General features: G+C 36.4%; 1 protein-coding gene across 5 annotated transcripts in view; it reads left to right on the top strand.

The window, feature by feature from the left end:
- MSH3 (mutS homolog 3) overlaps positions 1-15815 on the top strand; it is a 187935-nt gene that overhangs the window by 56114 nt on the left and 116006 nt on the right. For all 5 annotated transcript variants that reach the window (XM_008711037.2, XM_008711036.2, XM_040622135.1 and 2 more), the window contains exons 10-12: positions 579-693; positions 11716-11800; positions 13419-13528. In XM_008711037.2, the coding sequence (XP_008709259.2) occupies positions 579-693; positions 11716-11800; positions 13419-13528 (310 nt within the window). The remainder of the gene's footprint in view (positions 1-578; positions 694-11715; positions 11801-13418; positions 13529-15815) is intronic.

The raw sequence follows: 15815 nt of genomic DNA, 5'->3' as shown, positions 1-15815 counted from the left end.
AGTCTAATGGTCTGATGTACATTTTTAAAAGGATTCTTCTGGCTGCTCTGTTGAGAATACCCTGTAGGGCACAGGAATGAAGCTGGGAGACCAGATGGCAAGATTGTACAACTTTTTTTCACCCTCACTCAGCAGTATATTGTGGAGAGTTTTCTGTGTCTGTTAGTAGATGCAAAATAATCTGGACTTACCAAAATTTATTTAACTAGTACTCTCCTGATGTTCACGTAGGTTGTGTGTAGACTTTACTATTACAAAAGGTTTTCAGCTCACTTCCTTGTATACACATCTTTGACATGCATTTTAGAGTACTTCTGGATCAAAGGGGATGGGCATTTTATATTTGAAAAAGTTGTTCTCTTGCTCTCCCAAAACGGGCTTATTTCACCATCAGAAAATGCCCATTTTTCCATGACCTGGGTACTTGTAATCTTCTACATTTTTCCAAAAGGCAATTTTAGGAGGTATTGTCTAAATTATTATTTCAGTAACCATAAACTAAGTTTCACTTAACTTAAAGTTCGTTTTTAATAATGGTCAGCAATAACTTTAATGAAACTATATATTCTGTTTTTTAGCTTCTCAAAGTTTTTCTGGCATCATTAACTTGGAGAAGCCTGTGATTTGCTCTTTGGCTGCCATAATAAGATACCTCAAAGAATTTAACTTGGAAAAGGTGCTTTCCCAGCCCAAGTAAGTGATTTCTCAAAAAAAAAAAAAGGGGGGGGGGAGAATTATATTTTAAAAATTTCCTTTAAAAAGAAATTCTTGTTTTCTTTTGGCTTGAAGTTCACATGGGTTCATTTAGAAATAAGAGCATCTGAGAAATTTGACATTACTGCCTTTTTCTTTGACTATTGGCTGACAGAAAGTTATCTTCTGTTTTCTAATGTGTGTCAACATTAAACCAGATGACTGAATATAATAAGTCCAGCCTTAGAGTGTAATTCATTCTCTCCATAATTCAGTCTATAAAAGTATTTCTTATATTGAATTTGATAAGTACTGTACTCAGACAAGTGCACCTACTATTGATAGAATATTTTTTTTTAAGATTTATTTATTTTAGAGAGAGCACAAGCAGTGGGGAGGGACAGAGGGAGAAGGAGAGAGAGAATAGCGAATCCTCAAGCAGACTTCCACTGAGCACGATGGTGGGGCTTTATCCCAGGATCCCGATAATAAGTCCTGAGCAGAAATTAAGAATCGGCCGCTTAACTGACTGAGCCACGCAGGTGCCCTTATAGAATATTCTGTTTGGGGGCAAGAAAGAACTGGTATGTTCATGTGAAAAATATTAATATAAAAATATTTATAGAATCCTTACGAATTCTGTCAATTTGTGCTATTTAATATACTGAATACTAAAGCACAGTTAATTGGCAAGTAATATTAAGTGGAGTTAGAAAGTGGTATTAAGAAGCATTCATAAAACTTCTTATTCCTGGTTTCAGTTCTTATTTCATAGACCATAAAGTTGGAGATGAAGAAGATAGCTACTAACATAGCTTTTTAAAAGAGTGATTAACTTTGTGGAGTTCAGAGATTTAAAACTCGCAGTTGCCATTCTAGGAAGATGTTAGTTTAAAAACCAGTGGAATAATAAAAGGTAGTGGGACAACTTCCTTGCCTTTCTGTATTTCACCTTCACCAGCCCCTGGGCTTTGGCTCTGTGAAGAATTAACCTTTACCATTTTGATGCTTGATAAGTAAGCTTCTTCTGTTGTGCAGAGTTGGGTGGACAGAGAAGAGCTATTTCACTAAAATGGTTGAACATGAGTTGGGGTACAAAGAGGTGGTACTGGTTTGGGGGTGTTGGGGAGGGACAAGAAAGGTCCCTTGTGCGTAGTATTTAGGATAGAACAGAACATCGTTTCTCTGGAAGCAGTTTTGTCCTGTTCAAAATCAGTCTAAATATCCATCAACAGGAGAGCGGATTTATTGTGTTATATTCCTGCAGTGTAATGTTATATAGCAATGAAAATAAATGGACTGGAGTTACATGTATCAATATTTTAAAAATTATATTAATATTATATTGAGCCAGAAATCAAATTACTGAAGGACACATGGTACACGCCATTATATGAAGTTAGAAACATGTAAAAAAGTCACTGTTTAAGTAGTGCTTAGGAATATTGCTTATGAATACATGCATATATAGGGAAGATATAAAACTTACATGGAAATGATGAACAACAAATTCAGAAGAGTGATTTCTTCCAGTGGAGAAGGAGGAGAAGCAATGAAGGTTGGTGAGGGAAATGGCACAAGGGAATTCTAGTTGATGTTTTATTTTTTAACTTGGATACTATATTTATATATATTTTAGTATGACTGAAATGTTTAATTAAAAAGTATCAGCCTGGTATTATACCTCATCAGGTTGCACTTCAAGCTCCAATAATAGGAGACTTATTGCAGGTATTGATCCATATGGTTGACTGTGTTGGAGCCCCATGAAGAAAGGATGGCAAACTGACTACCATTTGACTTCTTTCTTCTTCATGATAGGGAGCGCCTCTGAGTGAGGTAGAATTGGTGACTATAGCTTGCCCATTAAGACTTGTTTCTGTTCCCGTATCACCAAGGAATGAAATATTAATTTTGGAATAGAAAAACTTTAAAAAAAATCAGGCTCTGATGTATATAGAAGTAGATGAATTTGGCTCTGAAAACATTATTGCGTCCTCCTTATATTCAAAGTAAAAATAATGCTGAATAGTAAAATATGTTTATTTGTACTGAAATTAAACTAGTTTATTTTTAAATTACCTAACTTGATAAATTATGTGAAGCTGAACTCTTCTCATTTTGTGTTTGATGGTGGTGGTGGGCAGTGGTCAGGGAACTGAATCTGCTGATGACTTAGTATGTGTCTAATCTGCTGGTTGGGTGATCCCCTCTTGTCATTGCCATAGAGCCAGAGACAAAGATGGAGATCCATAGTAAAACATCCTCATATGGTATAAATTTTTATCACCCAGCATTTACCCAGCACCAAGCAGGGAGTCAGTAAATATAGCATTAATGGAAGAAAAGGAGAGAAGGAAGGAATTCTTTATCCTGTGATTGTACTTGTTTGGAAATTGCCAAAATGTCCTTGGGAGCCAAGATTAATGAATAAATGTGGTGATCAAACTGGTAATGTTGTTTTGCTTAAACATGAAATGTGAGTGATGTTATATGGATGGGATGTGATTCGACTTTGAAGATAATTCCAGAAGAGTAATTCCACAGTTATATTTTGGAAAAAGCATGTTGCGTTCAAAGTGATTACTTTGGAAAACAACAATGTTCTTCTCGTGTATTTAGAATTCAGTTATATTACTTTAAAAGTTCATCAGCATGAGTATGATTAGATTTACTTGAAGAGCTGTGTTAATGGGGAAAAACTTAGTTGCCTTGTATGGCAAATGCTTACACAAAAACTTTTGTATATTTCATAAAAATCTTGATATACATTTATTTAAAAGTGCACCTTTACAATAGAATTTTAGGTTATTAGAGAAAATGCATATTTTAGGTATTCTCAAGAATGGGTTGAGGTTTTATTAGGTCAGATTTTGAGGTTCCAAGTTTCTCTTGAGAGTTTAAGTAGGTTTGTTCCAGAGCAAAATGGTATAATAGAATAAATAGAATGTAAGGGATATTAGTCATCATGACAGAATTAGCCTGATTCCCAGATTTATGAAGTTTTAAAGAAATTGGCATTTTTGTTGGTGTTGGAAATGAGGGCTTTTGTCATTTCAGAGGACTTTTTATTAAGATTGCTGTGGTCAGAACTTCACATGGGTTTTGGAAATTTAGAAAAGATTGACAAAATCCATCCAAGGGAAACTGTAAGAGCTTTTTCTTAGAAAACTTATTATAACAGAAAGATAACATAGAGTGTTTACTTTCACTAGTGAAAGTGAATTTTATAATTATTTTAATGACCTCTAATGGGTAGAGACCAGAGATGCAGCTGAATATCCTAAAATTCACAGAATATCCCTTTACAAAAAATAATTATTTAGCCCCAAATTCAATAGTCCAAAATCACATTAAAGACACCACAAGAGAAGAAACTACAGACTAACATGAATATGGACATAAAAACCCTCAAAAAATACGAGCAAATGGAATCCAACAATATAAAGGATTATATATCATGACTATGGGATTTATTCTAGGACTATAGGTTTGGTCTAACAAATTGAAAGTCATTTAATGTAATATATTGTATCAGTATAATAAGAGATTAAAAACTACAGGAGCATCTCAACAGCCAGTTAAAGCTCCCTTTCATGATAAAAACAGTCAACAAACTAGAGCTAGAAAGGAATGTCCTTACCCTGATAATGGCCATCAGTGAAAACCTCAGACTCTAACATCATACTTAATGGGGGAAAGAATGAATGCTTCCACTCTAAGAACAGGAATAAGAAGAAGCAGTGTTTTCCCACTTTTGTTGCATATTGTCCTAGAAAATCTAGTCAAGACAATTAGGCAAGAAAATAAAGTAAAAGGCATCCAAATTGTAAAGGAAGAAGTAAAATTCTGCTATTGCAGTGAACGTGAAAATATGTATAGAAAATCCTAAAGAATTCACGAAAAAACGATTAAAGCATGTAAAATGAGTTCATGAGGTTGCAGGGTATGAGATCAATATACCAAAATCAAAATCAACTGTGTATCTATAACCTTGCAATGAAGAATCCAAAAATGAAAATAAGAAAAGAATTTCATTTACAATAGCATCAAAAAGAATAAAATATTTAATTCATTTAACCAAAGAAATAGAAAACCTGTATTCTGAAAACTATAGAACACTGTTGAAAGAAATTAAAAGAAGACTTGAATAAGTGGAAAGGCTTCCTAGGTTAGTGGATCAGCAGACTTAATCTTAACTAAGATGGCAGTATTCCCCAAATTGACCTACAGAGTCAGTATAATTGTATCAAAATCCCAGCTTGGTTTTTTTGCAAAACTGACAAACTGATCCTAAAATTTTATGAAAACTCAAGGGCCGAAGAATAGCTATAAGAATTTTGAAAAAGAATATCACCCATCACTGGCCTATCCCTAACCCTAGCCCCCCTCCCCTCTGAAGCCCTTAGTTTGTTTCCCTGAGTCCACAGTCTCTCATGGGTAGTAAGGAGGGCACGTATTGCATGGTGCACTGGGTGTTATACGCAAATAATGAATCATGGAGCATTACATCAAAAACTAAGGATATACTGTATGGTAACTAACATAACATAATAAAAAATTATTATTAAAAAAAAGAATAACAAAATCAGAAGGTTCACATTCCCGTTTGAAAACTTGCTGCAAGGCAGCAGTAGCCGAGACAGTGTGGCACTGGCATAAAGACGGACCTACAGATGAGTGAAATAGAATTGAGAGTCCAGAAATAAACTATTCATGTTTTGTCAATTGATTTCCAACAAGGGTGTTAGAGCATTCAGTGGTGGAAAGAATAGTGTTTGCTTGCTTGCTTGCTTGTTTTTTCCAGTACAAGTCCCTGTGTGAACCTTGGTTATTGTTTGACCTAGTGTTTTCTTGTGGTTCTTGCCTTGACCTCATGGATAACTGGTTATCTATGCAAAAGAGTGAGTTTTGTATTACATTACCTCACGTCATAAAAAATAACTCAATAGCCATTTCTCCAGAGAGCATATACAGATGACCAATAAGCACATGAAAAAATGCTCAGCATCATTAGGCATCAGATAAAGTCACATCAAAGCCACAGTGAGCTACCACTTCATATTCACTAGCATAGCTATAATAATAATTTAAAAAACCAGACAGGTGTTGTGTGAATGTGGGCAAATTAGAACCCTCATACATTGCCAGTGGGAATGTAAAATGGTTATAACCACCTTGGAAAACACTGTGGTAGTTCGTCACAGTGTTTAATATAGACTTACCATATAATCCAGCTATCCACTCCTAGATATGTGCTCAACACAAATGAAAACATACGTCCACACAAAAATTTGTATGTGACTGTTCATAACAGTATCATTCATAGTAGCCAAAAAGTGGAAACAATCCAAATGTCCATCCATTGATGAATAGATATATAAAATACGGAATATGCATAAAATGGAATATAATTCCACCATAAAAAGGAATGAAATACTGGTACGTGCTACACCATGGATGAACCTTGAAGATATTCTGTTAAAGATATGTTAAAGAAGCCATCACAAAAGACCACACACATACGGTATAATTCCACTCACATGAAATATCCAAAATAGGCAAGTCCATATAGAGAGAAAGCCAATCAGTGGTTTCCAAGAGCAGTTCCCGTTGGGGGAAATGGAGAATGATTGCAAATTGGTATAGAGGTTTTTTTGGGGGGGAGGAGTAATGCAAATACCTGAAATTACATAATGATGATTGAACAACCTTGTTAATATTACTGATAACCATTGAATTACACCCTCCAAATAAATGGTGTGGTATGTAAATTATATCTCAGTATAATATCTCTCTCTCTATATATATAGGTAGATAGATAACTACATATATCTACATATATATATATTTAAAATTTTATTAGTACCAAGGTTGGGAAATCCTTGTCTCTATCCACTTCTAAAGCAATACCCTTCTGAGGCTTCTACCCAGTGCCCATGTATTTCCACTGTAGTTGGTCAGAGAGACAACTATTGTAAGCCCTGTGTGAACCCTGGTTATTGTTTGACCTAGTGTTTTCTTGTGGCTCTTTCTCTGACCTCATGGAGGTTCCCCCACACCTTTAAGGATCAGTACCTGGCCAGTCTTGAGGGGATCCTTCTGCAAATCTTTGGAGCTCTCTTCTGTGTGCAGCTCTGTCATCTCTGGCTTTCTGTCTCACAAATTCTAGTTTCCTTGGTCTCTCCAAAGAGTCAGTCATAATTTACCTCATTTATTTTCTCCTCTCAGAGATCACAGTTCTGTGCTGTCTGATGTCTAATACCTGACAACAGTTAAAAAAAAAATTGTCCAGTTTTCTAATCATTTATGGTTAGACGGCAGTTCTCGTGCATTTAATCTTTTATGAGTGAAAACAGAAGTCAGGTACCATAATTGAACATCACACATAAACAACAGAAGGAGATGTGTGAGGTCACAGCAGCTATCCAGAACAATGCCTGTGTTCTAAAGCTTCCAGAAAATTAATTTCACTTATAATTAAAAGAAAAAGAACCAAATTCAAATCTTATACAAAATTATAAGAAGAAACACAGTAAGGAGCCAGATAACGTCCTTAGAGAAAATGAATGCATGCCGGAAAGGTGCCCACAAATGAAATAAAAACTGTAACCTGCCTCTTCAAAATGAGCTAAAAGACATTAAGAAAATGATACTGGGGGTGAAAGAACAAATGAGAATGAGAAATAGGAAAGCTTTGAAATGAGATGATAGGATTGAAGAATGAACTGTGTATTCAAGAAAAAGATCACTTTAGGAGTGAAGAGTAAACTAGAAGGGATATTGAAGTGAATAAACATAGCATATATACTTGAAGAGAACTAGAATTTGAAAAGAAATGTGCAAAAATAATGGTTAACATAGCAGACCCAATGAGACAACCATCCTTAGAAAGATCTACTTGCAAGCTTGACCTTTAATCTGGGAAAGTATCCAGCATTTTCTGATAAGAATGGCTGGCTCACTCTCCCTCAACTTGGCAAAGAACATGGTTTATGTTAACTACTTGCTTGTTTCTGGGAGCTGTAATTTTGGTACATGTAAGGGAGAAGATGTGTGTGTGACCAGCTTCCAGTACAAACCCTAGGTGCCGAGTCTCTAATGTGCTTCTCTGGTGGACATTTCACACATGTCATCACAACTCACAGCTGAAGAAATTAAGCACACCCCGTGTGACTCCACCAGGAGAGGGCTCTTAGAAGCTTCCGCTTAGTTTCCTCCAGACTTTGCCTTATGTATCTTTTCCCTTTTCTGATTTTGCTTTGTATCCTTTCACTATAATAAATCATAGCTGTGAGTACCGCTATATTCAGAGTCCTGTGTGTCCTCCTAGAGAATCACTGTGGGGACTCATTATATACCTTTCTTATTATTTTCCTCTTGGCAGCTGTTAGGAATGTAAAGATGGTCATTTTGTTTAGTTACAAATCAATTAGAAGTGAATCTACAATAAAACAAGTTTTGTAATACATAATTTGTAACTCATAAGTTAAATTAACCCTGAAAAGTTTTGACAAATGGCGAGTGTCTGAATTCTGAAAACTGTACCTAGAGAACTGTTTTCCGCTATAGATTTCACATGTAACGTGGTAGTTGGGTGGGTTTTTTTTGCCTGTTTCAATTTTCAAATTATATTTAAATAGGGTCTTTGTAAGGGGTTGGTCTTTCAGATAAGATCTGCACCTTTAACTGCCTCTCTCTAAATCAGAAAGACTGGTTTTCACTTTTTAAAAAAACCAGTGTAGGAATGATATAGAATCTTAAATTTTGCTGACAAGTTTTCAGCAAGGACATTTTCCTCCCGTTATAAAACTTGAGGGGAAAAAAAAAAGCATTTGTATTTTTTGTTGTCTGAAATATTAATGAAGTATTTTCCCATGTTACTTGTAGGATTTTCATCCAGGTTCACACAGCATGAATTCTAGCCAGGCATTGTTTATGAGGTTCATTTCAAAGCATATAAAGTTTGGCTTTTTCCAGAAGGATAAATAATTTAGAATTGCTTGAGTATTTCAGATGAGTGATCATATGCTGTTGAATTCTTAAGGATGCTGGCGGATACAACCCTGAGTTCAAAAAACCATCTAATTCCTAATGGAAATAGGCACTGAGAGAAGGAAATTTCTTTTGTATTTGGGAAGAAGAGTCCCAACTCCAGAATACACTATCAACCAAGTATGGGGAAACCCAAAAGCATATTTAGTTCTTGGGGTGCCTGGGTGGCTCCGATGGTTGAGTGTCTGCCTTCAGCTCAGGTCATGATCTCAGGGTCTGGAATAGAGCACAGAGTTGGGCTTCCCGCACAGCGGGGATTCTGCTTCTCCCTCTCCCTCTCCCTCTACTGCTGTCCGCTGCTTGTGCTCTCTCACTTTCTCTCTGTCAAATAAATAAGTAAAATCTTTGAAAAAAAAAAAAAAGCATATTTAGTTCTTATGTTGCTTGATAATTATTGTTCCATAGGAATCATTCCAATTTAATATTGCCCAGTGGTTGATCTTTTTTATTAAAATCAATGCAGATGTCAGTTTTAAATAAACTCTTTTCTTCTCACTATGTCTACTTTGAGATCCAGGGGACTTGTTTAGTAAGGGAAAAAAACTAAAACAAAATAAACTACATGCGCAACTTATTAATACTGCTAATAAAGGAACCTATAGTTTTTTCTCTAAAGATCTAGTTTTGTGAGCTAACTTAAGACAGTTTGGTTGTTCAGTTTATTGGGTTCTTTTTGGTATTGTAGATATCCAGTAATTGTATCCAGTAAAAATATAGGTGAGGGCTCTAAGACTCCTCCCTCAGTGCTGTCTATACGAGGTTGTGTGTTAGTCCAAACCAAATTCTGCCACACATATACTTTTTAGCAAGCAGGCACAAAAGGGGAAAGGTAACTCTTGTTAACTTTCTTTAAGCTCCTGTTAACTCTTCTGTAAGCTCCATAAAATTCCAATTCTTTTTTTTAATGTTCTGACAGCACCTTATTTCAGAGGTTCATGTGAGGCATAATAGCAGGATTTCACTTTTAGTTGGAATTAGGTGGCAAAACTCTCAACTAATTGGTGGAACAAGGATGCTTTCAGAAACCTAAACCTAAAACCCCATTCTTCAGCGTAGGGACTGTTGGATTTACTAGTTCTTGTGAGGGTAAAGCCAATTGAACAGTATTTCTGGATAGTCCACAGATCTTAAATGCCACCGATTTGTGTTACAGCTCTGCTGTTCATGGGAGATGAAGACAGCTAACTGAAATGTTTTTAGAAAAGGCCATGGGATTATGGGTTCTTGATTAGTCTTCCTTTCAAACCAGATGAACATCCCTATAGCGTCTGTGTTTGATTTTGATTAACATACTCATGTGTTAATCACTGCTAGGGTGTAGGTTCAACCTAACTGTCAGGAACAGGCGAGGACTTCTGCCTCAACACTTGGGAACTGGCTGGATATCAGCTCGAGTCCAGGCTGTCAATTCTTCTAACTTGGATCTTTGACCATAAAGGTGTGTGAACACCTGTCAGCTACACAGAAAATCACTGCCTAATTGTTTCTTCCTGAAAATAACGTTTTACATTTTATTCTTGTCTTGGGTGTTTTATGGACATCTCTGGATTTTAGGACTCAAAGGAAACGAAGGAACCAACCCGAACTGGCTTTCCCATAGGAAGATGGAGGACATCTCTTGAGCGTCTGTGTTCTGCTAGGCTCAACGAGTGCTACAAAATGCATGACATAAATAACTCTTGCCTTCCAGGAACTTAGCTCTGTTAATGTGGATAGCAGAAGAACATGAAATTGCTGTAATACAAAGCAAATTAAGTTAACTGCTATAAGAAGGAGTGAAAGAGCTGCACACACCTGCTGTCAATCAGCGTTGGAGTTGCTTCTCTCTCAAAATCATTAACAGGTTATCATGGCAGCTACATCAAACCTGTCAGAGACATCATGCTGCTAAAGAACAGTTCTTACTAGGCAATATTCCTAATATGCTGGAAGGTACTTTTTTTTTCAGGGCCCTGGAGTTTTAGTTGGGGGAGTCATCTTGGAGAGAAGGGCATTTCTCAGTGAGCACTGGCTCTGACTTTAGGCTCCAGACTCCTGGATGAAGCCTTGTTTCCATAACTGGCTTAGGAACCTGGATTATATTTAGATCTTACCACAGCCACGTGAGAAGTTTAGTAGTTTATAATGCAAACATTCATGCTTTTCCTCCAAATGGCTTAGTGACTTGCCATTATTTTTCTTGCCTTTAAAAATAAGCTATAAAATCTGTAAGAGCTGTTGATAGAAACATAAAGGAAATTGAATTACTGCGTTAGTAATGCATTGATTAATATACTTTTTAACATGAAAGACTGCTAAGGACAGCATTGGAATTGTGCATACACTTATTAATCATCGCAACACAATATTCAAGTCTATTTGAAATTTATTGAACTTTAATCTCATTTGGGTTAGTTTTAGGGGCATAGACTGTGAACTCTTTGAGCTTAAGGAAATAATTTTTGCTACTTTTTCATTTTTATACTCCACTAAAACATTAGCTCCATTAATGTGTGTTGTTAATTATAGAGTCAATACCATTTGTTGTACATATCAGAATGTTGATTAAAAGCTGTTAAAGGGTTTATCAGGATGATCTCATGCTAAAGAATAAGGAGGACGTTTTAAAATATCTTGACATATTTTTCTAGCTAATTGCATAGCTTTTCCTGAAGACACCACCACATGCTCTGCTGATGATAAAAGACTATGTTTGGTTCTATTCCTAGAAATGTAAAAAAGAGATGTTGGTACCATTTACTTCCTTGTGCTTGTTTATGGTGTGAGACAACTATCCTTTTGCATCAGTCTGTTTAATGGCACCAGCATTAATGGAAGACAGTATCCCAGTGAATACTTGTTTTGCTCCTTTTAATTTGATTTTCTATCAAAGAACTCATTTTTGTCATAATGGTATTGAATATTTAGTTTTAGCTTTTAACATTTCTTTATGGACTTATGTCATGGCTCAATTTCATTCTTTTACAGGAATTTTAAACAGTTGTCTGGTGAAATGGAATTTATGACAATTAATGGAACAACATTAAGGAATCTTGAAATCCTACAGAATCAGGTCAGGTAAACATAGAGGCTAATTGATTCAAAATGGTTTTGAAAAAAAATTGGAATAAGGTCGCAGTCTGTTCTTAAGTGTGCACGTGAGAACTAGAATATTGTCTTTAACTGATCACTCTGCCCATCATCTGTCTTTTAATTGATAACTGCAGGACCCATTTTTTTGAGAATCAAATATATGAAATACTTCCCTGGGGGTTACCTTGGGGGCTGTAGAGCTGTCCTTTTTTAATTATTGAAGTGACGTTCCCATCTTGATAATTTCTGTATCAAATATTTGGAAAGGCATCATCTTTGAAAATTAATATAAAGTGGATTTTTTGTCTGATTATATTTTTTCTACATACGCTTAACTTTTCTTGAAAGTCTTCAGTCTTATTATCCAGTATATAAAACAAGTAACTGTGATATTCAGTTAGATTGTAAGATGCATAAATTTCACTTCACAGACTTCCATCATTATTTATTTGCCCTTTATTGATGAATTAGGAAGATAATGGAGACATTAAATTGATTGTTTTCATTTATTAAATTATCACTCAGAAATAAGATCTTCTATAATGTTCATAACAAAGCCATAGAAATAAAAAGCAATTCTAAATCATTTAAGTAGTTGAAAAGCTAAACCATCTGAGTTAAATAGTTTAAAGCTCTTCAGAAATATATATTACTGTTGTGAATTAAAAGTAAATGCTGAATTTATTTTCCTGACTCCTAGATTTGTATATTACTAACTAGTTTCTCTCATGTAGTTTCTTCCTCTTCCAAGCTATCCTTGTATACTAGAGTCAACCTTACTTTAATTCCATAACATTTTGATCTTGTCATTACATTATCCGGAAATTGAGAATTTTTCCCTCAGATCTTTCTCATCAACTCAGTATACATTGCCTGATAGGAAGTAAGTAGTAGGAAGAAAAGGACATTTCTTGCATAAAGAAGAGCTCGTAGGCAGACCCTGAAGACATAGGTTTAAACCTATTAATTGACATTTTATAATGCAGTGAAACCTTGGTTAAAATTAACTATCATCTCTAGTTAATTTTTTTTTTTTAGTCATTCAACTTTGAAGTAGCAAAGCATAGATCGATAATTTTTTACTGAGGATTTAATAAAGCGGACTAAAATAAAATCTTTCCAGGGTGAATTCCTAGAGTGCAGTTCAAGTTTAGTTCCATCTCCAGTACCTTCTACTTGTTCAGTGTTTTCACGGGAACACCAGTCTGTAGAAATCTGAGGCTGTGGAGGATACTGAATTGCCAAAGGAAGTTAAATTATCTTCACTGTACTTCCCAAGGCAGAAAACTCTATATTTTTAAGATGCTTAGGACAAGCATATATTTTAAAAGATTTCTGAATATTCTTAGTTAACCAAAACTGCACATAGACTGTCCCTTTTCTGTGCAAATATCAATACTTTATATTGTGTATGTGTGTTCATATGTAGATGTGTTCGTCAAACATTAAATCAACACCTGTGTGAGCCATACGTTATGATAGGCATCGGTCACATTTAAAATTGGGGTATATGGAAAAATTAAGGCACATGAGCAGCTAGCAGTTTTGGTACAAATACAATGTCCAGTTAATAAAACTTTTCTTCTGGTTTTTCTTAGACTGACATGAAAACCAAAGGAAGTTTACTTTGGGTCTTAGACCATACTAAAACTTCATTTGGGAGACGGAAATTAAAGAAGTGGGTGACTCAGCCACTCCTTAAACTAAGGTAACGAGAATTCTTTTTGTGTGTTTAATCTGAAATTATATAAAGTTGTGAAATTAAATGTATGTTAGCCTCCTTAAAACCAAGATTACCATAGTTATAAGAACAGAATTTTAGGGGCACCTGGCTGGCTGAGTCCCAGGAGCAGCAACTCTTGATCTCGGGGTCGTGAGTTTGAGCTCCACATTGGATGTAGATTACTAAAAATAAATAAACTTAAAAAAAAGCAGAATTTTAAATTGGAGTAGATTTTATTTTGTATCTGGCAATACTTTCTCTAGTATCGTGAAGATGTTTTCCTTGTCCCCAAGAATGAGTAGGCTTGCAGATTGGAAGACATTGGGATGTGTCCACGGAAAGTGAGTTATCCAGTTAGTTTGGGTCATCGGTAGCATAAGAGAGTAGGGAGGAAGGGGTTGAAGAGCTGGGGCTCTGCCTTTGGTAGAGAGCTTTGAAGGCTAGCCTGAGTTGGTAGCCAGGGAAAGTTAATCCAATGATTCTGAGCACGGGAGTGCTAGGATCAGAGCTGGGCTTGTATGTGGGAGGGACCAAAGTGGTGGTGGAGTGGGCAAGTTAGCAAGTTCATGGAGAGGTTCTGAGGACCTGAGCCAAAGCCGGAACAGTAGGGATCTAAAAGAGGGTCAGGTGTGAGATGTTTGGGACAGTAGATAAACAAACTAGGGGCGCCTTCAGGGAAGGTAGCTGAATCTAGTGCCTAAAATGCAGCTGTTTCCAAGCTTGTCTGCCCCTGCAGTCCTTGGGAGGCTGCGCAGATACTGATGCCTGTGTCTAAACCCCCAGAGAGTGTGATTTAATCAGTCTCCAGTGTGGCCTGGGAGTTAGACTTTCTGAATGCTCTCCAGAGGATTCTGATATGCAGATAAACTTGGAGGCTCCAACCTAGAACAGTGCCTATGACTTAGTAGGAGCCCCATTAATATTTACTGAAAAAATGAGGGCTGTTATTTATTGCGTTCTTACTATGTACCACTCTTTAATACTCAAAAGCATCCTCTGAGGTAGGTCCTTGAGATGAGTAAAGAGATTCAGAGTTTCAATAACTTGCTCAATGTTTCACAGCTGGGAGAGCCCAAATTTAAAAACAGCATTGACTCCAGAGCCGAGCAGGCACTTAGCCATTCTGAACTGCTTCCTAAATAGAGAGACCAGAGAGTGCGGTGTGGTGTTAGAACTGCTGTGTGTCAGCTCTGTCCACTGGTCACTAGGTCCTTGGGTCCCGTGTCCTGTCTCGTGTGTCCGCCTCTCCATGCCATGTTCTCGCCTTTGAAACAGTAAACTACCTCTCACAGGGTTGCCCAAAGGGATGAGATGAGACAGGAACCCTAGCTACCACTTTTGAGCTCTTTATTACATGGCAAGCTATGTACTGGGGGCCTTCTGTACATCGTAGCTTTTGAACTACACAGGAGCCTCACTCTTGGCTGCATATTACTCTGAGCTTAGTAAATAGTCGTCTTCAGCAAGGATAGCACATATTGTTAGTGCTAGTAATAAGCTTAAGACACTGTTATGATGGTGGTCATTACCAAATCACTTCAAGGGTTTAGCGGGTTTTTCTTGTAGACCGTAAAGACCTTTGGACAGGGGAAACTGACTGGGTAAAGAAGACATTCTTGAACAACCCGGGTTTGAACTGTGCAGGTCCACTTATAAGCGGATTTTTTCTGATACAGTACAGTCCTGTAAATGTGTTTCCTTAAGATTTTCTTAACCTTTTCTTTCCTGTAGCTTCTTTTGTTATGAGAATACAGTCTATGATACATATATAAAATACATGTTAATTGGCTCTGTTATCAGGCTTCTGATCAGCAGTAGGCTATTAGTAGTTAAGTTTTGGGGGAGTTAAAAGTTATACTCAGATTTTTGATTGTGGTGGGGGAGGGGCATCCCTGATCCCCACATTGTTCAATGGTCAACTGTGTCTCCTTGGTTCAGTACTGAAATGAGGTAAGAATGCCTTGTGGAACAAAAGTAGGAAAGATGGCTTACAAAAGAAAGTGTGGAAAGACATCTACCTAAGCATCCATAGGACTTCTTATATTTATTTGCTTGGTTGAAATACTCAGCAGAAACAGAGCCAGTAGCAGACTTTTTCATGTAAATTAAAGTACGATCCCAAGAGATTACATGATTCAGCTCCTACAGAGCATACAATATGGTCTACTGAGTTTATCTCAAATTAATCCTAGTTATAGAAAACAAATTTAACAGTAGAAATAAAAATTTTAATTTACATGGCTGCCTCTTCTCTTCTCACTGTCTCCTACCC

This window comes from Ursus maritimus, unplaced genomic scaffold (assembly GCF_017311325.1).
Source record: "Ursus maritimus isolate PB19 unplaced genomic scaffold, ASM1731132v1 scaffold_5, whole genome shotgun sequence".
Taxonomy (NCBI): domain Eukaryota; kingdom Metazoa; phylum Chordata; class Mammalia; order Carnivora; family Ursidae; genus Ursus; species Ursus maritimus.
The sequence above is the reverse complement of the archived record's forward strand: the minus strand, read 5'-3'. Positions and strand labels throughout refer to the sequence as shown.